A 21880-nucleotide genomic window follows, 5' to 3' on the forward strand; every position below is an offset into this window, starting at 1 on the left:
ACTTATCAGTCATGACAAAAAGGTAAAACCTTGATAGACAAAATCTACTCTTCATCGAACAAACCAAAACCACCATCGTAGTCTTCTTCGTCTGATTCCTCTTTCTTCTCCTCTACCTTAGCAGCAGCAGGAGCTGCACCACCACCTGCATCCGCAGACACAGCTGCTACAGCAACAGCGAACTTGCTAGGATCCTGCATTCCAAATTTACACCCGAGAAATTAACATTTACATCAGATATAACATGATAAAAAAGATGCACTACTATTTAATGACTAACCTTCAAGAACTCCTTGACCTTCTCAGCTTGTGGGAAGGTGTACTCAGTGACAACAGCAATAGCCAAAGCATTCTTGTAGGCATTGATGAACATATGCGGTGCAGCAGCAAGGGTAGGGTAAGACACAGCTAGAGCCAAGGAAGTGACCATGGAGATACCAGAAGCAAACTTCTCCACAAGTTGATCTTCAGTAAGGTCAAGAACCTCTGGGCTGAAGACTGAACCATTGTCATAAACAGACTGGACAACAAGACCATATGAGAACGGCCTGATGCCTAGCTTGGCTAGAAGAGCAGCCTCAGAAGACCCGACCTTGTCACCTTGCTTGATGAGCTCCACAGGGGTGATAATTTCAACGGTACCCTTGTTAATCTTGGTTGGGATGTTAAGCACCTAAACATTCCAAAACACATTCATTCATGTTTTAATAACTTCAGACTCAGTATTCAAACGAATCCAGTCAAACATAACAATGAATAATTAAGCAAACCTGGAAGAAAGATGTCTGGGACGGGTCGAGACCAGTGTTGCCAGGTTGGACAACAACATCAATTGGGGCAACCAAACCCACACGAGCAGGCGCACCAACCTGTAAATAATATGAAAGAGTTACATTTCAATCCAAGCATATAGAGAAAACAACATACTATACAATCATATGAAGAAAGCATCAAAATTTCATACAACCCAATCATTTTGACAATACATCAACATATTACACAATCCAATCAAGTTGAGAATGTATCAACATCTTACACAATCCAATACCTATACAAGCTATTCAGAACATCTATATGTGAAATCTTAACCAATATAAGCAGAAATGTAAGTTTAAAAAAATTTCCTTTATGCATTTAGATACGATCAAAAGCAAAGCAGATTCAGGGAAATGAAACCAACCTTGTACTTAGCAACCTCCTCGCTCACTTCCTTGAGGTCACCTTTGGTAAAGATCAAACCAACGTTTCCCTAAACAAAACACAGATCCAAAACGCATATTATAATCTAAACTCTTCAAACACACACAAAAACAAAACATTTCGTGAAGCTGAAGAAACTAACCTGAAGGAGAGGAAGCAGATTAAGGATTGAAGTGTTTCCGGTGTTCTCAGAGTGAATCCTAACGGAACGCTTCATCATAGTGTTCTTTCCCATAAGCACCACAGAGTCTCCACGAAGACCCTTTCTGATGTTCTGGAGCTGAGTTGATCCGACGTTGTCGGCCGCAACGACCAAGATCTGGGTGTACTCATCGATAAGCTGACACAACTTGGTGTCGTACGCGATCTTCTTCTCCGCCTTGGTTGCTTTCACCATTTTCGCTCAAAAAAGGATAAAAATTTCAGAGACACAAACTCAGTTTAACTCTGTGTACAGAGGGAGTTTGACGTAAAGAAGCTAGGGTTTTGGTATCAGCCTTTATATAGTCGCCGAACTTGCTAAGAGATAAGGGAAGCTTTAGGGTTTTCAAGTGACCTTAATCTAACGGTTTGTATCTGTTTGCTTCATTCTGATCTGACGGCTACTGTTAATTTCAATGATATTGGGCCTTTCCCAAAAAGGGCCCAAATCCAGCATTGGAAACATCATGCATTGTGATGTTAAAACGTTAAAACGGGACACAGTTCACTAGAGTTTAATCAGAGTTGCTATAGATGTTATTCATTCATCTCTATGGTCTCCTTCATCAGTTTACTTTTTCTTTCAGACTTAGCTTGACTGAATATTTTCTGTATGGCAAATTTAACAGAACAGATACATCAAAACATGTAATCATGCATTTATTATTTCAAACCAAAAATTACAAACTAGTCTAAGATTGAATCTCAGGAACAAGTTCATTGATGTCAATTTCCACTAGTGTCTCCTTTCCAAACAAACTAAATCCCACCGTTGCCTACAAAACCATCAACCATACAAGAGAGAGTCACTAAGTTAGACAGACATCTAAACAAAACACATTTGTTGCACACACAAGGAGCTAAAATTGTACCTTTGCAGTTTTGCGGTTCAGTTTCTTTAAGTTGCCAACAAATTCTGCAAATGTCCCTGACAAAACTCGAACTGTAGAACCAGCTGCAAGTTTCTTCTTCTTCCCCTTTGTTTCAGTAGCAAGTGTAGCTTTTCTCGGAGCTCGTTTCGGTTTAGATTCTGCTACAGACTCAACAACATCTGGATTAGATGCAGCAAGTTTCTGTGAGGCTAGTAAACTCGCTTCCTCTTCAGCTCTTTCTGCCGCCTCGAATTCACTGTCTGCTTTCTCTTGTTCTTCTTTTGCTTGTTTGAAAATGGCTTCCAAATCACTGTCGTCTACTGGTCTAGGTTTATTAATCTGTCTCTTCCTACAAAAAAAAAATGCAGATACAGATCAATTCACAGACCTTTACAGACGCAGAGAGTGAGAGTGAGAATACTACTCACGTATTACCAACTTTAGAGCCAATGAAACCTCCAACTCCATCAACTTCTCTTATAGAGTCATGTATCTCTTTGTTCAATATACATCTGATGAAAATGCAACCAGGGAACACAGGTTTCGGTTTAACGGATATAGAACCGTTCTTTAGCTTTCTCTTCACCTGAACAGATGGAGCATACACCTGGACAACGTAATTCCAAACCAACTTGCTTCAAAACAAATTCTCAAGAACTCACTAACCCAAAATCCAAACTCAATATCACACTAACTAAAAAAATCCAATAAAGTTTCGATTTTTAAAACAAGCTTTTAACTTTTTCATCAACAACGTTTAGATTCTCTCAACAGTGATCTAAGATACAATTTTGATCCAAACCCAAATCCCATTACCGTGAATTCCATTTCAGGGAACTGACGAGCGAGAGCACGAGCTAAGATTTGAGCAGTCTCATGACCACGAAGTCTAGAAACCCTAACCACCCACCATTGAGGACCCGACTCAGCCAAAGTATCCAAATTGAGCTCCTCCGTCCACGTCGCGTACCGTTTCGTTGGTTTCTGAATCAACTTTTCCTCAACTTCTTCTCGCCAGCTATACCCTGATTTGCTCTCCCGCCTCTCGTTCCGGAGCTGCCGTCTCTCCTTCGCCGTAAGCTGGTGGTTCCCCTCAATGACACAGGCGGAGATAGAGAATTGGGTTGTGTTGACTGGCGTGTAAATCGATGGGATTAAACTGCTACGATTCCATTGGAGAAGTCCCCCTTGCAACTTCATCATTCTCTGTTTTTTTTCTCTCACTCTGTCTGCTCTCAATTTTTTAGGATAATGTTTTGAAAGTTCTTTTTTTACCGGTAACCGGTTAACACTTAACACCAATACCGGTATTGAACTAAAACCAAAGTAAAAAATTAGCCGGACTACAGTAGTAATTAACTTTTTTTTTAATCAAAGTATTAATTAACTTTGTGTTTATTTTAAAATTCTGAACTGATTAACAAAGATAACTTTCGTCAGGACGATAAGGTCATAAGGAAAATTTTGGTTTTGTATATTCTTTAGTCTCTACTAATTTTGTGCTTATTGGTTGAGAAAGAGATGCATCTATGTATTAGTTGTATATAGTGAGGCTGTAATTGTAATTAGTGTTTAGCTAAACCCTACTAATAATATACTACGAATCATTGGGCTAATAATAATATCATTCAGCATTGTGCTTATATTTTGTAATATTTGAACTCAAGATCACACTACTGCGTACCCGTTTTTTTTTTTTTTAAGGTATATCAAACTATCAACCATGTAATGATTTAATTTTACGTAAAAAATGACAAATTTACAAGAAAATAAACCATATAAATCACTGACAACACACACAATTGGTAACAAAAACATATGAAGGGAACTACAATTTAATTTTATTTACCGACTACATCAAAATAAATACGAGAGAGCAAATCAAACAAGTCTCACTGAGTGTTTGAGGCAAATTTTTGTCCTTTTTTCCTCTAAATAATCTTCTTATTGTTTTTAATAAACCTTTTTTAATATTCTTGCTTAACATTTGGGAAGATCAAGTGGTGGCGGTGGCAAGGTGGTGGCCTTGGTCGGGCCGTTCTCAACCACAAATATCATCCCTAGTCCGAACGGCAAGTGAACATCGATATGACAATGCATAATCCACGCACCTAAACCAATATGTATATTCAATAGTTTAGGTTTCGTGCATTTAATTGTAAAATAGTATAATGAAAGAATTGGACTGCGAGAGTTCTTACCTGGATTATCAGCAGTGAAACGGGTCACGGCCCATCCACCAACAGGCACAGCCAAAGTGTTACGGAACTGAGGGTTAACGAGATTGAACTTGCTTCGGTCACGGTTGGCGTTATAATTACCAAACCCTTGAGCCAAAACATGGAAATTGAATCCATGAAGATGCATGGGATGACTCTCCGCTGCAATAAGCGCATGGTTCTGCAATACCAACTCTACCGTCGTATTGAATTTCAGAACCTTGGCGCTCGTTGTCTTTTGAGCGAACAAAAGTCCCGGGTTCGTCTGAGTTACGTTCGGGTCAGTGTAATCGAACTTAACCGGAGGCTGGTTTGGGAAATCAGGCGTGAAGATCCCGTCGACGCCGTGGAACACAGCTTCCAAGATCGATAGCTTTTTAGGTAACACGAAAGAGTGGTTGCTCATGGAAGCTGAGAATTTTGGACACGTGGTGTTATCTGCGCATGCTTCTAGCGCGAGCCCGATGGTTACGAGCATCTCTTCGTCCACCTGGCAAGGTACTGGTACGTAGTGAGGTCCATCGACTAAGCTAGTGAGGCTAGAGTAGAATCTGTGAGCAGTTAACGTGTCGAAGAAGGAAGGTAGTTTCGGCATCAACACGCGCTTCGTTCGCTTTGGTTTCGACGCGCCGGCGTAGTGGATGACGCCTCTGGTGGTGGTGTTGGGGAAAGGGACGGAGGGTGCGCTGGCGTAAGGATGAGCTGCCATGTAATAGGAGGTGTCGATGGACTGATCGGCGAAGAGGAGTGCGTCAACGGTTTGACCCGGTGCGATTGCGATGACGTCGGTTACGTAAGGGGCGGTGTAGACTGCGTCAGCGCCGACAACTGTCAGCCTGTGATTGGCTATCTTGAAAAACATTTGCATGTTCATTGCCGCGTTTATGATGCGAAGTAAGTATCTCTTTCCTTTCACCACGTCTAGGCTAAACATTCCTATTTTGATTCATAACGAAAGGATTGATTAGGAAAATGTATTCAAACAGTATGGTTAGAAATTTGGTTATTTAATTAGTTGTTTTAATTTGGTCATTTTACTAAGTAATAAATGTTTTTGTTTTGGGTTTTTTTAGTTGTTGATGATCTTTTGACTCACTGTCTTTGGAGCATGGATATAGGTTTCCGGGAAGGCCATTGATCGTATAAGCGTCGGAATTGTTTGGAGGAACTCCGGTGGCGATTGCGGTCTCCTCTAACGCGACTACATCGGTGTTCCACCATTCACCTGTTTTTTTTTTTTAATATAAAAGTTAGTTAAGATAGTATTATATAGTACTGATTTTATAACAATGTTAACATCGAAGACTTTAATTTGGCCAATAGCAGCTACTGAAGTTTATAAAAAATTTAAAATTAAAGGACAAGGACCAATATCCGTCGCGTCATTAACCAACTGATGAACTACTAACGTGTGCATTCGATTAACTATTTATATAGTTTAATAACACTACACAGAAGAAAAGAATATTATAAACTGAGGAGTACGACACATTTAACTTGTAACGAACCATCAATTTTGTTCAAGTAAATATATATCTAGCGTAATAAAATTAGTACTATATAAACAGTTTTTCTTTTTAATAACCATTTACTAAAGATTGAGAGACATATGCATACCAAATAAGATGGGAACCTCTTTGTGAGGTTTGGGAAACGGGTAAGAGTGGCCGGATTTAGGGCGGATGATGAGAGCACCGTATACGGTGGCGCGTAGGAAAGAAGAGTGTGCGTGCCACCACAAGGTACCTTCTTGGCCGGTGATGTTGAATCTGTAAGCGTATCTCTGGCCAGGCTGGATTGGGCACTGCGTTATCATACTTGGTCCATCTGCCCAAACTGTTAGTCTATGAAAGATCCCGTGCCTGCGTCGTCGTGTACACAAAATATTAAGATAATTAAACTTGTTGAAATTTTTAACACAAATATAAAAATAAAAATCGTTAAACCTTTTAACAAAAATCAAAACGAAAAAAAAAAAACATTCATCTTTTATATTAGTATGTTTTGTTAAAATATAACTATACAGTGATCATAACCCTAATTAATTTCGAAGGAGAAAAGAAGGACCGAAGTGACTATACTCCAAATATGAAATATTTACATATATTTATTTTATATTTTGAAAACAATAAGTTGAGTATTCTATGCGAGAAAGGAAAGAACTCAGAGACGGTGAAAGGCTCACGTCTAGTAATGCCAAAATACGAAAACGTAATCATGTATTAGTTAAGCAAGCTTTTATAATATATATGAATTTAAACGAGGTTACTGTAATTAATTAATTAATTGAGTACCAATGAATTGTGATGTTGTGAGGTGAATTGTTGAGGACGTGAATGACGAGCGAATCACCCTCCTTAACGCGTATTGTTGGTCCAGGCAGGCTTCCGTTTACGACCGTTACCACTTGCCGTTTGCACAGCCGAGACACCGTTAAGTTTTGTACCTGGCAAAATCCAAGTATCTCTCACGCCGTTAGGGATATGACTGGTCAATGGTCGTACTAGCTAGTTAGCTAGTTAAATAAACTCATATTTCACGTTAAATCTAGATTCACCTATAATCAAATACAATCACAACATTTGGCAGAAGCATGAATACGGTTTTCAAATAAGTAAGAATCATCTTGTATCAAGTTTTGAACCGATACAATAATTATAAGCGTATCCAATATATATATCATACGGTTATAACATGCCAATAAAAATCATTTTTAGCGGAAGAAGAAGAGGAGGCAAGAATGCATAGTTACGTTGAAGGTGTGTTCGACAATGGCCGCCGAAGCTATTGAAGAGACAGCGAAAAGAAGTAGAGCACAAGCAAGAGAAACCCTAACACCATCCATCCCTAGAGAGAGAAAGATGAGAGCTACCTAGCTGACAAAGAGAGATGTGTTATGGAGATGGTGAAGCAAAGAGAATTGTGGTTCTACTTAATAATTTATAGAATGCGAAGTGGTAATTAACTAACGAACGATGGTAACTAGGGCTGTCTAAGATAATGGTTTGAATATAATACATCATGATTCTCAATATGGGTTTCTTTAGAACCTTAGCTAGCCACGTAAGTTCTAACCGATGTTACTGCCACATAGTTTTGATAGTTTTCAATTTTAACAGTTCGTTTTTTTTGTTTTTGTATTTGTGTGCAGATATTTAGAATCACTTTAGAATATTGAATTAAAAATACGATTTATATGGTGCACAAAAAAAAACAAAGATTTATATTGTACACATACAAATTATACAAACATTACTGATATAATAACTAGAATTAATGTATAATTTAAATAATAAAATGTTTAATTATATTCATTCTCCATTCTAATTTAAGTTTCTTAAAAAATGTATAATTTAGAACAAATTAATAAATATTAAATCTGAGTTGATGGCTTGATGATGTATATCGATCACTGTTATAGCATAATCAATTAGGCGTGTATGTATTTATCTACGTGTGTGCATGTGTTTTTGTAGATATTGAAATATTATTTCTAGCGAAGCGATGCCAATAGGTAATTTTCAATCTGTTAGTAGAGACATCGTTCTCTAAATTTCTAACAGTTGATCTCTTTATTAGTTTAGTTTATAATTTTCCTTGAGAAATAACAAAAGTCATTCAAAATGTTTTGCGTCTCAACACAAACCATCTTAACTCAATATAGACAACTACTTATCTAATTTGATATCAAAGTAGCAACCACAATTTTAGCGACAGAATTATAATAAATTGAGCATTAAACGCAAAAAAAAGTCTCAAACAATTGCACCAATGAATTAAAGTTACAACTATTTAATCATTGATAAAGTAGAAACCAAAAACCCAAATGGTCCTACTCTTTTCCATTTGTTACTGTTACTCGGATTTAAAATTTAGAGTAAGTAAGACGACGAATCCAAGGTTTATATGAGATCGTATATTTGAAAAGTGAGTTGAATTAGATATAATTAAGGAATCAACGAACCCATAATTTTGCTTTAGGCTTTATATAAATGCAGAAATAAACATGCGACGCACTCCAGACACAGGCCAATTGATTTTTGTCTCAAATTATATGACAAATTGGGTAGTATTCAACTACTGACCAAATTCATTATAAAAAGGCTCCCACTATGATATTAATTGGTTTAGTAATATACATATTTTCTTATGACATGAAGAATTTTGATACGTGCATAGAAGCGGTCCATGTGTTCAAGTTGAAACTTGAAAGCCTCTTCTTAGTCAACTTTACAATACCTTCGAGAAACGTGTTGTATTTTGTGTAGATAGATCTAGTTGTATTTCATATCCGTATGATTTTTTCGAGTCAACAATCATCATTATAATATACCTATATTACCTACGTACTCTCTTGGATGCAATGCAATTACAACTGTTTTATCTTTGACCTAGTTGTTCCAGTTAATCATTGTTTTCCGAGGTGTTTTATCTTTGACCTAGTTTGTTCCACTTAATCATTATTTTCCGAGGTCGTTAATATAGTATGTGTTTGTTTATTGTAAAGATAAAGTTTAGATTTCCATCAATTAAATTTTAGGTTCATAAAACTAATGTACATTAGTACATAGTAAACGGCCGTTCTCGCCATAATCTAAAACCCTGTTTTAATTATATAAATAGTCAGATCTAAAGATTTGTTGTCAGGCAAAGGTCGCTCTCGATCGTGTAATAATATAATCCGACTGTTTCTTGTATGTTCAAGCATTGGCATGCATATGCATTTTCTTTATTAGCTTTCGCCTTCTCATATCATAGGCGAATGGATTACCATTGACTTTTCAAATTAAAAACAGCATTTCAAAGCCTTTTCGTAGACACGATCAACTCCTTGATGATCTTGAATACATTTTCATGAAATTTCAAAATTTTAGTTGGCCAAACCGAATGTTTATTGGTTTGTGAGTTGACTTTAAAATTATTTTCAAAATAATGAGGTCTGCGTACTTCATATTTAGCATTTGTTTTTATAACTTAAAAAGACTTCCAAATTTTTATAAAAATCAAAGAAAGAAGTTTACTTTTCATCTTCATCATCCATTGAATGGGCCACAAGAAGAGGCCTAATTTTACAGAAGAATAGGCTTTAAAATAGGCCCAATAAAAAAGTACTTAGTCACCCCAGCTAATGAAAATTCCCGCCATAAGCCAGAGAAAGTCATCAACCTCCCAAAGATCTTCCGTTTTAATGAATTTACCTAAACCTCCCTCACAAAAGCTTGACCAAATTTTTAGAAAGAAGATTACGAGTGAGGATAATAATGTAAATGTCAATTACAAGGGTAAAACTGTAATTAAAGGGAATAAAAATGATCCCACCGAAACACAAAGACCTACGAATCTCTCGCGTGTGCTCACGCGACCGACCCCAACGAGAACGCTTTTACAGTTAAGTCCGGTGAGTGGGTGAGAGAGACGAAGGGGGAAGCCCGTATGGAGGGAGAGATTGTGAGACGATCGGGATTAAGGGAGGTGCAAGAATCGGTGGCAATTGGCAGAGGAGATGACGATGGCGATGGTGACGGCGATGGTGAAGAAGATGCGGCGGGGTTCGTTGAGGAAAGGACGAGTGGGAGAGGAGGGAAAGGGAAAGATCGAGTAAAAGGGCCGTGGTCACCGGAGGAGGATGTTGTGTTGAGTGAGCTCGTTGAGAAGTTTGGACCGAGGAATTGGAGTTTGATGGCTCGGAGTATTCCTGGTCGTTCAGGCAAGTCTTGTCGTCTTCGTTGGTGTAATCAGCTCGATCCATCTGTGAAGCGCAACTCCTTTACTGGTATAATTCAAATCCATTTTCCCAGTTTTTGATTTGAATTTTTGGGGATTTGATTTTTTTTTCTCGATCGGATTGTTCCTGTGATCTTTTTATTCTCGTTTCGAACTTTTGATTGGTCTGTGGTGAGTTGAGGAATCTATGGTTTTTGTTTTTGGTTCTTTTATGTTTGTTCTGTTTTTATTTTGAGAGAGACTATTGGATCAGCTCTGTGATTTGCTTGTATGGTTGTGAAATGGAATTGAATTTGTGATTTTGGCTGAGACATCTAAAAAAAAATGATCTTTAGATTCTATGCTTCTTCAGGGTCTGTCAATTTGGGTTTTTATGGTTTGTGAACTTCTCCTTGAATCCATAACGAACAACAGAGTTAGGTTGGATACCATTTTGATGTTGTAGCTGATCAAAAACACGGTGTTTGGGGATGGTTACTCTGCTTAGCTGTAGAATTTTTGCTTGTATTTGGCATTACTAGTTAGTTAATTGTTCTCAAGTTTTGTGTTCTTTTGATATCAAATTTAAACTCTGTTTCTATATCATTTTCTTAAGTAGCACTAAATCAGGCTACTTCGTTGTATCTTTTTGTTTGGTTTGGTTTATGAAGCGGTAGAAGACCAGGCTATCATCAGAGCACATGCCATCCATGGAAACAAATGGGCTGTAATTGCGAAAATCCTTCCTGGAAGAACAGATAATGCTATCAAGAACCATTGGAACTCCACTCTACGACGTCGATTTATGGATGAAAAGGCAAAGAATATGGGAGCTGGAAGCTTAGTTGTCGAAGAGGATCCTGGATTTGACAGAACGGCAACAATAGCTTCGCCAGAAGAAATTTTATCTTCAGGGGATGGTGGTCATGTAACTACTCCAAATGTATCTCCGGAAGTCAAAGAGGCTACCTCTATGGAAATGCCTCAAGAACAATGCGTAGAGGAGACAAACGGAGAAGGCATTTCTAGGCAAGACGGTAATGATCCTCCAACGCTTTTCCGCCCTGTAGCTCGGCTCAGTTCTTTTAATAGTGCGTACAATCATATGGAAGGATCATCCTCTCCACATATACAAGACAAAAATCAATTCCAATCATCTAAACAAGACACAGCAATGCTAAGAGTGCTTGAAGGAGCTTACAGCGAACAATTTGTGCCTCCGACATGTGGAAGTGGTTGTTGCAGCAACAATCCCGTTCAGCAAGACTCATTGTTGGGTCCAGACTTTGTGGATTACTTAGACCCACCAACAATTCCGAGTTACGAACTAGCTGCTATAGCAACGGATATAAGCAGCCTTGCATGGCTGAGAAGCGGTTTAGAGAGTAGCAGCGTGAAGGCGATGGAAGAAGCAGCTGGCCGGTTAAGGTCTCAAGGCTCAAGGGGACATCGAGATCATTATCTTGTATCTGAACAGGGGCAGAACATAACCAATGTCTTGTCCACATAAAAGAAAAACAAAACAAAAAAGCAAAACAAAACCAGTCTCTGAGATTTTTCTTCTTTTCTTTTTTTCTGAGATTTCTTTACTTTATTTTTTGTATTTGATTTTTTTTTTTTTATCTCTTGATCTCGGAGAGCTTGAGTTTTACTTGTAATCTAAGTTGTGATGTAATTTAGTAGAGATAGTTTCTATAGTTCTGAAATTGAGCAGAGGCCACAGTGTCTACTGCGTTTTCCATAAGATGATATGGTTTTCTCACTTTGTAACATGCCTTCACAACAAGCCCACAATGATGATCTGTATATCATAACACTGCCAATTAATGTGAATGTAATCCAGGGAAAACGGCAAGAAAATCCGGTTTTAGCACACAAAAAATCGGATGGTACACCAAGGTTCTCTCAAACAAAGTCAAAGAAGCAAACATGTATATGTGCTATGTGTGTATTCACATTTCTAATATACGTATGCAGAGAAAGAAGCTGTACAAATCTGGCTTTTTTTTTGTTTGTTGTTGCTGTTAACTCTAAAAAGCTTCGAAAGAAGAGCCATGTCTAAGAGCTTCTTTAGCTTCAGCCTCCATCCCAAGTTTTAAGAGACAAGTCGCTTGTAAGTAGAGAGCGATTGAAAACTCTGGTGATGTGACCTGAGCTTGCATCGCGTCACTTAAAGCCTCGCGGAACATATCGTTCATTAGGTAACATAAACACCGTCTTGCTAATACTGTTGGTGATACCACTGGTGCTCCACTCATGAACTGTTCATAAGAAGATATTCATATCGTTATAAATAATGTATCTTTGCTGGTAAAAGAAGATAGGTTCTTGATGATTCAAACTGATACCTCTGTGTAGAATTCGATTGCGGTTTCAAAATCTTTAGCACGAAATGCAGCATCCCCGTGCTTCTTGTAATCCATATTCTCTTGCATTTGACCCGTCCACATTTGAAATGAGAACTGCAATATTTTTGAACTCATAATGAGATATTGAGATGTATCAAGAGATTTTATGTTCATCACAAACAAATATATTATATACCTCGTTTGTGACCATCACATCGTCCTCTCCATATCCGACTTTCTCGAGTAATTCGTGTATGCCACTTAGATCCATTCTCCAGCATACTTCTCCAAAAGGACTCAAGCGCACTTGCTGCTTTGTTTCAGGTTTAGTGTATGATGGACTCTGTCATTATTAAGTCCCATGATTACATAAGAAAAGTCTGCATAACCTGAAAACTTGGAAGATTTAGTGAAGTGATGACTTACAGGGATGTTTTCTCCTTTGACGTCGGGCCAAGAGTCAGCTCGTTTCTCAAGCCTTGAAAGAGCTGACATGAGAAATTTTATGCTTGGCCTCTCGTCTGGTTGAGGCCGTAAACAGCGGGAAGCTAGATGTATTAGTTCTGTTCTATCCTCATCAGAGAATTGACCATCCAGAGCTGAATCCATTAGCACCAGATAGTTTTTGCCACGGAACAGATCAAGTGCCTGGAATGACATTGCCAGATAAGTTAAAACTAACGAAACTCTCAGGAAACATTTATATATTATACAGATCATGCCTCTGGATACAAAAATAATTACAGTACAAGTAACAAGAGCCAGCTCATCTATAAAGATTGACATTTTGACACCTTGAGGACCAACAGATATTTTGCTTTGTGAGAAGAAAGTTACATGGTTCGGTGGAATATGTTTGCCGCTCATAAGATCCAGTAACAAGGTCCCAAAGCTAAATGTGACACTCTCCGGTATCACAGTACCTAGACGCAAATATTCAGGAGGAGCAAATGCCAAGTTAGTGCTATAACTCTTCCCCTCTCGGCTACACTTCATTAGACCGAAGCAAGACAGCCTGGGATTCCCAACCTGTCAAAAAATTTGTAAGAAACTGATGATAATAAATTATTACATTAATGGTTACCAAACTGCAGAAAATTTTTAACCTTATCGAACAATATTCTGTAGGTGTTAAGATCATGGTACAAATCTATTCCCCTATCATTACAGTAATCCAACGCTATGGCAGTATGTAACGCAACTCTCAGCCTCATCTCCCATTTCATTGGTCGTTTCTCCCCTGAAAACAATTTCACAGTCAAACAAGACAATAATGAAACTCTAGAGTATATAGTTTAAGGCCAAAAGAGACAAGAGACAGTAGAGTTCATCAAGAAATCAAACTCACAGTGGAAGAGATGCTTTGCAAGTGTTCCATTAGGCATGTACTCAGAAACGAGAAGCCTCTCGTGACCTTCTGAACAACAACCGATCAAATTAGCCATATGCTCACTCCTACACCTCCCCACAGCTTGTGCTTCCTCCTGAATAAACAAAATGCCACATTCAACAAAATTTCCTCTGCAATAACAGATCAAGCTCAGAACCTAATTTGTATCTTAACTAACTCAAAAATAAATGAAATTTGACTCTGAAACATACCAAAATGAGAACACTGTCACATTCAAGAGAAGTACCTCGGAAATAATAATAATAACCAATCAAAAGTCAAAGACGATGAACAATCGGAAAAATTTGGGGATCTAAGGTAAGCAAAACCAAAGAAAGAAGAATCTAGAAATTACAATCAGACTAAAAAAGTCTAAATTTGATTCCAACCATAATGAGTAAGTAATGAAAAGGGGTAAAAGACGAACGATGAATTCGAAAGAATCAGGCCACGAAAGCCTCTGAAACCGTTTGACGGCGATCAATCTACCGTCGGTGAGTCTCCCTTTGTAGACGATGTTAGGAACCCTCTCGTTATGCTCCGACACGATGTTGCCGGCGGCGAATCCGTCAGTAGCGACTCTCAACAGCTCCAAACTAAATTCCCTGAAACTGGGACAAGTACTTCCCTCCTCTTCTCCTTTGTTATCTGCAGACGAAATTATTAATTAGGTTAATAATTCCTCGATTCATCGTCTTCTTCAGGATTTAACGCGAATAGAGAGGAGTGTCTGGGAGAATTCGTCGGAATTTGTTTTACTTTTACCTAGTTCGTCGATAACGGTGGAAGTAATCGACGGAGAAGGCGATCGACGCCAAGGTTTAAAGCAAATGCAGCCCATCGCCGGCGATGGAGAAGGTCGGCGAGAATAATTTCTCCAAGTGCTTTGGTTTATTAAAACTAAACTCCCGCCTCCGGCCATTAAATTAAATTATATATATATATATATATTTTTTTTAAAGAAACAAATCTTTCTTTTTTGGTATCGAATATTTATACTATATCATAATTAAATACTTGATGAATAATGTATAGTATATTTATATTTTTTTGAAAAAATCAACGTTGATATTATTTATAATACGAAAAATTGTCAACATGATGTTGTAATCTAAATTATAATTTTGTTTGCTTGTTCCATTTAAATTCCTCGTTTTAAAATTGTGAGCATTGAACATTAAAGTTTTTTTAAAATTTAATGTTCCAGTGGATCATCTTAAAAATACAATTCGTTTATTGAGTTTTAAATTTAAACATAAAATTTCTCATTTTAATAAATTTGGATTTACCAATTTATACCACAGCTTTTCGAGATTGAGTGTCAAATCACACTTATATTATTTTTTTAATTATAGTTCATCCATAATTTAAAAAAACATTTAAGTAATCAATCGTAGTCAAATCGTTTTCGTAAATTTGGATCATTACTGGCAAAAAAAACACTCTAGAAACTCTCCACTGTGGTGTAATGGGACGCTCGTTTAGGTGACTAATTAAATTCATATCTTATTAAACACACCAAAAAAAAGCATATAATATTTTATAGCCCTAAATACAAAATTAGCTTACGCCTTAATGGACTATTTATTATGAACTCTGGGCCTTAATGTTAGGCCCAATAGTTTTATCTTGGAGACTGAACAGTCTCTTTGAGTTTCAGGCTGAGCTATCTTTTTTTCTTTGTTGATCGCCAAAATTTTCCGGGAAAGCTCTTTGAAATTTGCGATTCCTTGTTAACGATGGCGCTTCATGGATCTGGATTCTTATGCAAAGTAAGCTAAAATTTCTTTCCTTGGAAGACATTACTTCCGATTTCTTTTTTTACTCAAGTTCTGAAGCTTCAATCTATGGTTGTCATATGTAATCTTGAGGTTTAGTCGATCAACAATATGAACCCATTGAGATTGGATGGTTTATTGTTCATGGGCAAAGTTTTAATCTTTTCTGGTGTGAAGATTCTTACGAATTAGCCGATTAGGTATTGTACTAAGATTTAACCCTAGAAGAAATTTGGATCGATGAAGTCAATATTTACCTTATTTACGATTAGAAAGTGCTTCAAGTTCCGAATTTTTTTGTTGCCACTTTGAGCAATTTTGATGAATTTATTGTTGTGCTTATCTGGGCTTGAATCTTTTTGCTCCTTGATAGGTTTCAAGCACAGTAGATGTCACTTCTCTGTTTGGTGGTTCGACGAAGATGCTTCACTTGCCTAAATCTTATCCCACTCATTGCAACATGGTTTTAGCCAGCAGCAATGCATTTGGGTTGGCTCATCTCAAGCTGCAAAACAAAGAACCGTGTGAGTTCGAGCATCTTATCTAGTAGAAGGTCTAGTTTTAGATGAGACTCCTTTCTTTAGTCTTGGTTTTGTTTAATGTTAACATTTTGATGCAGGGTCTCGTCTTAGGCCTTGTCAAGTGAAACGCGAGGACAGTAACCAGACTGCAGATGTTGAAAGCGTATCAGTGGATGAGAACACGTTGAAGCAAGATCTCGAGATTGCAATTCAGGAAGAAAACTACGTGGAGGCAGCTAAAATAAGGGACAAACTAAAAGAGCTTCAAGAAGACAACAAAGCCTCTGTTTTGTCAGCTAATTCTAGGTTCTACCAATCTTTCAGAAACGGGGACTTAGCTGCAATGCAATCTCTGTGGTCAAAATCCGGAAACCCGTGCTGTGTCCATCCAGGAGCCAAAGGCATAACAGGATATGATGATGTGATGGAAAGCTGGGAATTTGTGTGGGTGAACTATGAGTTTCCGTTACAGATCGAGCTGAAAGATGTTGAGGCTCATGTCCGAGGCGATATGGGTTATGTAACGTGTATGGAGTTTGTGAAGACAAAAGGGAGTAGTAGTTGGGGAGCTCAGTTTGTGTCGAATGTGTTTGAAAGGATTGATGGGCAATGGTTTATATGCATTCACCATGCTTCTCCTGTTGATATTTGATCAGAATAACAAACCAACGTTACACACTTTCAAAACGTTTTATTTAATGTGTTACTGTATTTGGAGATTGCGGTGGGATATCTTGGTGGTTATTTAGGGGTGATGAAGGACTGATCCGATCGATCCCTTTGTTGGATCAGTGAGTTTTTAACTTGTACTTCGTTACAAAATACTCATGTTGTATATTACAAATGTATTTGTTTGTTTTAAGATTATACTTGCAATGTGCAGTTGTTTCTTATGTTTTGAAGGTAAATGTATGTATAACTTCTGAACTTCACATAGCAACTTCTAAAAAGGATCATTTTATTATAAAACCAAAGGCTTTTGGTTTTGTCAAATCAGCTACAGATTGATAAATAAAATAAGGCGAAGAAGAGACACTTTTATTTTAATCAAGACCTCTTGAATCTTGGTCAATCACATACTCAATCAAAACATAAGATAGAAACATTAGACTATGAAACCAAATCCTCAAAATATAGCTCAAAGCTCATCCTTGTTGATCGCGGAGGGACGGACACCATTAGCGAGGAAGTCTTTGTAGTATTTGCCCGATTCTTTCACATGACGTGTGAGGTTATTGTTGAAATCAATGTAATAGAGTCCGAATCTGTTTTTGTAACCATCTTGCCACTCGAAGTTATCCAACAACGACCATACAAAGTATCCAGTGACTCTCACCTTGTCAATGCTGCACAGTTTACACAAATGTTTCATCAGATTATACAATTGCTAGTATATGATATAGTATTTAAAAAAAGAAGTACGACTTACCAAATAGCCTCTTGCATACTCAAAAGATGCCTCTGAAGATAATATTTTCTATTATGATCAGCAGTACCAACTTGAACCGAATCAGTGGCCCCAAGTTCTTCTCCATATCCTAGAAAAACAACATCAAGATCATTGTATATTTAATATTTATCATAAAATATAATCAGCACCAAAAAAATAGTTAGCAGTAAAAAATAGAATATCTAGTTACCATTCTCCATGATCATAATTTCCGGGTTTGCGTATTTATCTTTGATGTACTTCAAAAGGCTTCTAAAACCTCTAGAGTAAACGTTCAATGCAGCGGTGAAAGGCTGAAATAAAAAAAACAATATGGTGACGATGTCATTTCATATACGACAGTATAGTAAACAGTGCCAAAGTGGGGAAGTCTTAACCAAAACGCATACCTTGCTACCAATGCTGTAGTTTTGTGCATTCTTGGCTGGAAAATTAAAGATAATAATGTTTAATTAGTAACAATTATAAGTACTTGTATACGTTCAAACCTACTCCGGAGACTTTTTTGGTATACGAAAACTTACATTCCCATTGAACAAGAGAATCTTGCAACCATCTTGGTTTAGTGTAATCTGGCTTCTCCAGATGGTTTGAAAATGCTGACGTATAGTAGTTGAGTCCTACGAAATCGGTAGAATCTTTCAATTTTCTCTTCTGCTCAGTGGTAAATTTAGGCAATCTATGACCAACAATGTCTTTCATAATCTGTGGATAATCTCCGAACGTAGTTGTGTCCAAATGCCTAGAAAAATAATAAAAACTCCATTTAATTAATAAGATAGAAATAATTATATTCGAGCATTTATTTTCTTTCAATATATATATATAGAGTGAGATTACTTACCATCCGAGCATAAAGTCAAGTGCACGGTCAATAGACGCACCGTCTTGTGCATCATCAAAGTCATGTGGCTCAAACCAAGCCGGACTATGTGCGATTCCAACCTTCGACCCTTTACACTGTAGACATTACACACAAAAAAATGTAAAATTATTATCAGATCTGAATCATGACGATATATAAGTAATTAATAATGATTTGCATTTGATGTGTGTACCTTTTCACAGCTTCGTAGAGCTTCAACGGCTTCTGCGTGAGAGAGTAGGAGGTTGTGACTGACTTGATAAGCCTCAAAACCTGATCGTCCATCTTGGCATAAAGGATTGACGTAAGTAGAACAACGCCCTGGTGCCTTCTTTCCTACGTCATAACCGGCGTGAGCAAAGACCCATGGCTCGTTGAATGTGATCCAATGCTTCACTTTTCCACCGTATTCTTGGAAAACGAAGTCTGCGTATTCCCTGAAGTCTTTCCTGTATTTTTGCAACAAAAAAAGGGATATTAATTAAAATCACGTGAAGAGTGTCTCTCGTATAAGCTTTAACTGCGTCTTACGAAAACGTACACAATGTTTTGGCTTAAAAAGCCGCCATATTCGTCTTCCAGATCTTGTGGGGTGTCCCAGTGGAAAACAGTCACGAATGGAATAATACCTAATCACAAATATAAATATTTGTATTAGAGAAAAATAAGGGTATTAGCCTATTTAGATATAGAGTTTTTTTGTCGATTAATTTATTTANAAAAAAAGGGATATTAATTAAAATCACGTGGAGAGTGTCTCTCGTATAAGCTTTAACTGCGTCTTACGAAAACGTACACAATGTTTTGGCTTAAAAAGCCGCCATATTCGTCTTCTAGATCTTGTGGAGTGTCCCAGTGGAATACAGTCACGAACGGGATAATATCTACAATGAAAATATAAAATTAGAAAGAATTTTTTAAGAGAAAACAAGGGTACGTAGTATGTATATAGAGTTTTTGTTAATTAATTTATATGTACATATAAGCTTAAAAACATATATAACCATTTTTGATGAGCTCGTCGATGAGGTCGTGGTAGAATTGCACACCAGATTTGCTCACTCCCTTCTCCTTTCTTCCATCTGATTAAAAAAAAAAAAATTATTTTGTTTCGTGAATATATATTTCAAATTCGATAGATAGATATAAACATATGTGTATATCAATCGATCATTAGCACATAAACTCACGAGGAAATATTCTGGACCATGCGATAGACATTCTGAAGGCGTCTGTGTTTAGACCCTTCATGAGCTGAATATCTTCCTACAAACATTTGTTTACAAAGGAGACAAATTTTCAACATTTAGTAGTATTAATTAAAATGGACTAATCACTAGAATAAAAATACGTTATAAATAATGTTTTATTTGTTTATATATATATATATATACCTTATAACGATGGAAGAAATCAACTGCCACATCTCCGTTATCGCCATTACATCTTGCTGCAATTGAAATTTAGTTAAATCAATATTCTATAAGTTTAGTTAAGAGTAATTAAGAGTTGGTAAGAAAAGTAAATGTAGAGGCACTCACCTGGATATCTCTTACAGTAGATATCCCATAAGGCAGGTCCACGACAAGTTTCGTTAACTGCACCTTCAACCTAATGACATATAACCAAAAAAAGATGGCTGATGGGTTTAGCAAATGAGATATATATAAACACATATAGGCTAATCTGGTATATAAATAGTACCTGATAAGCCGCAGTAGCAGTGCCAAAAAGAAACCCTTCAGGGAAACTTCCTCGGCTTAGTTTGGTAGACGGGGGACAAACAGGATCACCGGCATTTGCAGGAGAACCAACGATAACTACGAGCAAAAGCAGCCCCAAGAGAGGAAACTTTTGCAAAGCCATTTTTGTTTTTTTCTTGTTTCTGTTGGCTCCCTCTTCAACAGAATTAGAAGTTTTGATGGTTCTTTAACATCTCAAAGGCTTTCTTTATATAGTGATTTTCATTCACTTATTGATCTCTCATTTTATGTTTTTTTTAATATGCCAACCAGGCATCGTTTATCATTTTAATATTTTATTTTATAGATCAAGATCGTGTTTTTGGATCATATTGATTGCTACGTACATGGTTACTGACGTTATAGCCTATATATTATAATGCTTTTATATACTTATTTGACTAAACTATCATACTGTACATGTTATTTCATTAGGATGATTTATTGCATGATCTACATCGTTTGTATTTTTTCAATAAAATTTTTTTCTCAAAATTTACAACATAAAATATTCCGCGTGTCCAACGAGTACATATTAAAATAATATAATGTGACTTTCGATCAGGCCGTTGTGTTTGTGTATCTCCAAAAAAATGAAGCTTCCATACATTATAAGTTCATAACTATATGATAAAAAGTATTGGCCAAAGACCATTTAATATTAGCTCACAGTGAGTATGGTTGCACCTGCACAGAATAAGGCCAATAATAAACAGTGTTTTTTTTCTTTTCCCTCTTTTATTTTGTAAAAGACCGTTTTGTTTTCAGTTTTGAAACATATAATAATATATCTCGTGTTTAACGAGCAACATTTTTAATAAATGAAACATGTTTCGGCTTCAATCTAAAATTTTCCAAATTATATAACAAAAAAACAGCATTAAACTGCAATATCGACCTTTCCATCCATGCATGTGGTGTAATATGATTATTACAAATCGCTCCATGTGTTAATTAAGTATACTAAAAACATATTTTTATGAGATTTTATATTCGTAAGTAATTTATAATATATACTTAACAAATAATTTGAATCTATTATAGTTTGGTAGACAAATATGAACGAAGGATGATGACGGAGATAAATTTTAAATATATTTTTTTGGAAAAAAAAAAAAAGAAGAATAAACGGAGTTTCAAAAGGACAAATGAAAATCCGTCATCATTAGGATTTGAGAAGCAAATACAAATTTGATTAGTAATTAAGTTTATTTTTTGTCATCTATTAGGAAAGGATAATATGAGTTAGCTAGTCCCAATCGTGCAACCCTATTGGTTTATTAAAAACTATATATGAGTGATTTGCTTAACTATCAGGCTATCAGTACAATTCGGGTTTTTTTGCATTAAAGTTATTGATATAACATAGTAAATGGCGAATTGAAATTTCTCTACTTTTTGACCCTAATTTTGTTGGAGAGTTGATGCTTATCTGAAGTTGATACTTGGTATATATACATATGTGCATCCATACCATCCATTTTTGACCATTGAAGAGAGAAAAGTACGGTGGCGGAGACTCAACGACCCTTTCTATATAGTTTTCTACACAAGTAAAGATACAAGGTATGATCATTTTTTCTTATTACAC

General features: G+C 36.7%; 7 protein-coding genes across 9 annotated transcripts in view; 2 read left to right on the plus strand and 5 right to left on the minus strand.

Moving 5' to 3' along the window:
- The window catches only part of LOC104745081 (60S acidic ribosomal protein P0-3-like), a 3018-nt gene extending 1333 nt beyond the window's left edge, over positions 1-1685 (minus strand). The window contains exons 1-5 of one of the 2 annotated variants that reach the window (XM_019237229.1): positions 1343-1685; positions 1181-1249; positions 771-869; positions 281-673; positions 74-194 (exon numbers count right to left, since the gene is read on the minus strand). In XM_019237229.1, coding sequence (XP_019092774.1) covers positions 74-194; positions 281-673; positions 771-869; positions 1181-1249; positions 1343-1597 — 937 coding nt within the window. In that variant the 5' untranslated portion in view covers positions 1598-1685. Of the gene's footprint in view, positions 1-8; positions 195-280; positions 674-770; positions 870-1180; positions 1250-1342 lie in introns of those variants that run through there. The other variant, XM_010466255.2, reaches the window with a different exon arrangement.
- On the minus strand, positions 1996-3547 carry LOC104745082 (transcription termination/antitermination protein NusG). Its single transcript, XM_010466257.1, has 4 exons — positions 3090-3547; positions 2702-2880; positions 2274-2622; positions 1996-2177 (listed from the first exon to the last, which is right to left on the minus strand). The coding sequence occupies exons 1-4, from the start codon at positions 3474-3476 to the stop codon at positions 2094-2096; spliced, it is 999 nt and encodes a 332-aa protein (XP_010464559.1). The 5' UTR covers positions 3477-3547; the 3' UTR covers positions 1996-2093.
- Positions 3989-7429, minus strand: LOC104745084 (laccase-7-like). The gene is made up of 6 exons (XM_010466258.2): positions 7245-7429; positions 6787-6938; positions 6110-6354; positions 5589-5717; positions 4475-5428; positions 3989-4384 (listed from the first exon to the last, which is right to left on the minus strand). Exons 1-6 carry the CDS (start codon positions 7335-7337, stop codon positions 4254-4256), a joined length of 1704 nt encoding a protein of 567 aa, XP_010464560.1. The 5' UTR covers positions 7338-7429; the 3' UTR covers positions 3989-4253.
- On the plus strand, positions 9815-11939 carry LOC104745085 (myb-related protein B-like). The gene is made up of 2 exons (XM_010466259.2): positions 9815-10265; positions 10867-11939. The coding sequence occupies exons 1-2, from the start codon at positions 9926-9928 to the stop codon at positions 11703-11705; spliced, it is 1179 nt and encodes a 392-aa protein (XP_010464561.1). The 5' UTR covers positions 9815-9925; the 3' UTR covers positions 11706-11939.
- Positions 11956-14837, minus strand: LOC104745086 (probable serine/threonine-protein kinase At5g41260). The gene is made up of 9 exons (XM_010466260.2): positions 14699-14837; positions 14361-14581; positions 13892-14027; positions 13650-13783; positions 13381-13572; positions 12970-13191; positions 12740-12886; positions 12544-12657; positions 11956-12456 (listed from the first exon to the last, which is right to left on the minus strand). Exons 1-9 carry the CDS (start codon positions 14772-14774, stop codon positions 12226-12228), a joined length of 1473 nt encoding a protein of 490 aa, XP_010464562.1. The 5' UTR covers positions 14775-14837; the 3' UTR covers positions 11956-12225.
- LOC104745087 lies at positions 15589-17101 on the plus strand. Its single transcript, XM_010466262.2, has 3 exons — positions 15589-15705; positions 16085-16235; positions 16331-17101. The coding sequence occupies exons 1-3, from the start codon at positions 15673-15675 to the stop codon at positions 16882-16884; spliced, it is 738 nt and encodes a 245-aa protein (XP_010464564.1). The 5' UTR covers positions 15589-15672; the 3' UTR covers positions 16885-17101.
- Positions 17250-20463, minus strand: LOC104745088 (beta-glucosidase 23). Of its 2 annotated transcripts, none has more exons than XM_010466264.2 (13): positions 20252-20463; positions 20089-20158; positions 19942-19997; positions 19738-19813; positions 19552-19629; positions 19089-19176; positions 18741-18996; positions 18527-18642; positions 18207-18424; positions 18072-18106; positions 17873-17975; positions 17662-17770; positions 17250-17578 (listed from the first exon to the last, which is right to left on the minus strand). In XM_010466264.2, the coding sequence occupies exons 1-13, from the start codon at positions 20411-20413 to the stop codon at positions 17371-17373; spliced, it is 1575 nt and encodes a 524-aa protein (XP_010464566.1). In that variant the 5' UTR covers positions 20414-20463; the 3' UTR covers positions 17250-17370. The 2 variants fall into 2 exon arrangements, with proteins under 2 accessions (XP_010464566.1, XP_010464565.1); XM_010466263.2 differs by lacking the exon at positions 19089-19176 and adding an exon at positions 19344-19431.

The sequence above is a fragment of the Camelina sativa genome, chromosome 15, assembly GCF_000633955.1.
Source record: "Camelina sativa cultivar DH55 chromosome 15, Cs, whole genome shotgun sequence".
NCBI lineage: Eukaryota > Viridiplantae > Streptophyta > Magnoliopsida > Brassicales > Brassicaceae > Camelina > Camelina sativa.

Coding starts and splice junctions, on each gene's coding strand:
- LOC104745082 (XM_010466257.1), bottom strand. CDS start 3,476: ATGATGAAGTTGCAAGGGGGACTTCTCCAATGGAATCGTAGCAGTTTA. Junction 2,881..3,089: donor TCCCTGAAATGGAATTCACG/GTAATGGGATTT, acceptor TACGTTGTCCAG/GTGTATGCTCCATCTGTTCA. Junction 2,623..2,701: donor GGCTCTAAAGTTGGTAATAC/GTGAGTAGTATT, acceptor TTTTTTTTGTAG/GAAGAGACAGATTAATAAAC.
- LOC104745086 (XM_010466260.2), bottom strand. CDS start 14,774: ATGGGCTGCATTTGCTTTAAACCTTGGCGTCGATCGCCTTCTCCGTCG. Junction 13,192..13,380: donor AACATATTCCACCGAACCAT/GTAACTTTCTTC, acceptor ATGTCATTCCAG/GCACTTGATCTGTTCCGTGG. Junction 12,457..12,543: donor CAATCGAATTCTACACAGAG/GTATCAGTTTGA, acceptor TCTTATGAACAG/TTCATGAGTGGAGCACCAGT.
- LOC104745087 (XM_010466262.2), top strand. CDS start 15,673: ATGGCGCTTCATGGATCTGGATTCTTATGCAAA. Junction 15,706..16,084: donor GATCTGGATTCTTATGCAAA/GTAAGCTAAAAT, acceptor GCTCCTTGATAG/GTTTCAAGCACAGTAGATGT. Junction 16,236..16,330: donor GCTGCAAAACAAAGAACCGT/GTGAGTTCGAGC, acceptor ATTTTGATGCAG/GGTCTCGTCTTAGGCCTTGT.
- LOC104745085 (XM_010466259.2), top strand. CDS start 9,926: ATGGAGGGAGAGATTGTGAGACGATCGGGATTAAGGGAGGTGCAAGAA. Junction 10,266..10,866: donor GAAGCGCAACTCCTTTACTG/GTATAATTCAAA, acceptor TGGTTTATGAAG/CGGTAGAAGACCAGGCTATC.
- LOC104745088 (XM_010466264.2), bottom strand. CDS start 20,413: ATGGCTTTGCAAAAGTTTCCTCTCTTGGGGCTGCTTTTGCTCGTAGTT. Junction 18,107..18,206: donor TTCTCTTGTTCAATGGGAAT/GTAAGTTTTCGT, acceptor TTAATTTTCCAG/CCAAGAATGCACAAAACTAC. Junction 17,771..17,872: donor AATTATGATCATGGAGAATG/GTAACTAGATAT, acceptor TTGTTTTTCTAG/GATATGGAGAAGAACTTGGG.
- LOC104745084 (XM_010466258.2), bottom strand. CDS start 7,337: ATGGATGGTGTTAGGGTTTCTCTTGCTTGTGCTCTACTTCTTTTCGCT. Junction 6,355..6,786: donor CACAACATCACAATTCATTG/GTACTCAATTAA, acceptor ACGACGACGCAG/GCACGGGATCTTTCATAGAC. Junction 5,429..5,588: donor ATATCCATGCTCCAAAGACA/GTGAGTCAAAAG, acceptor GAATCAAAATAG/GAATGTTTAGCCTAGACGTG.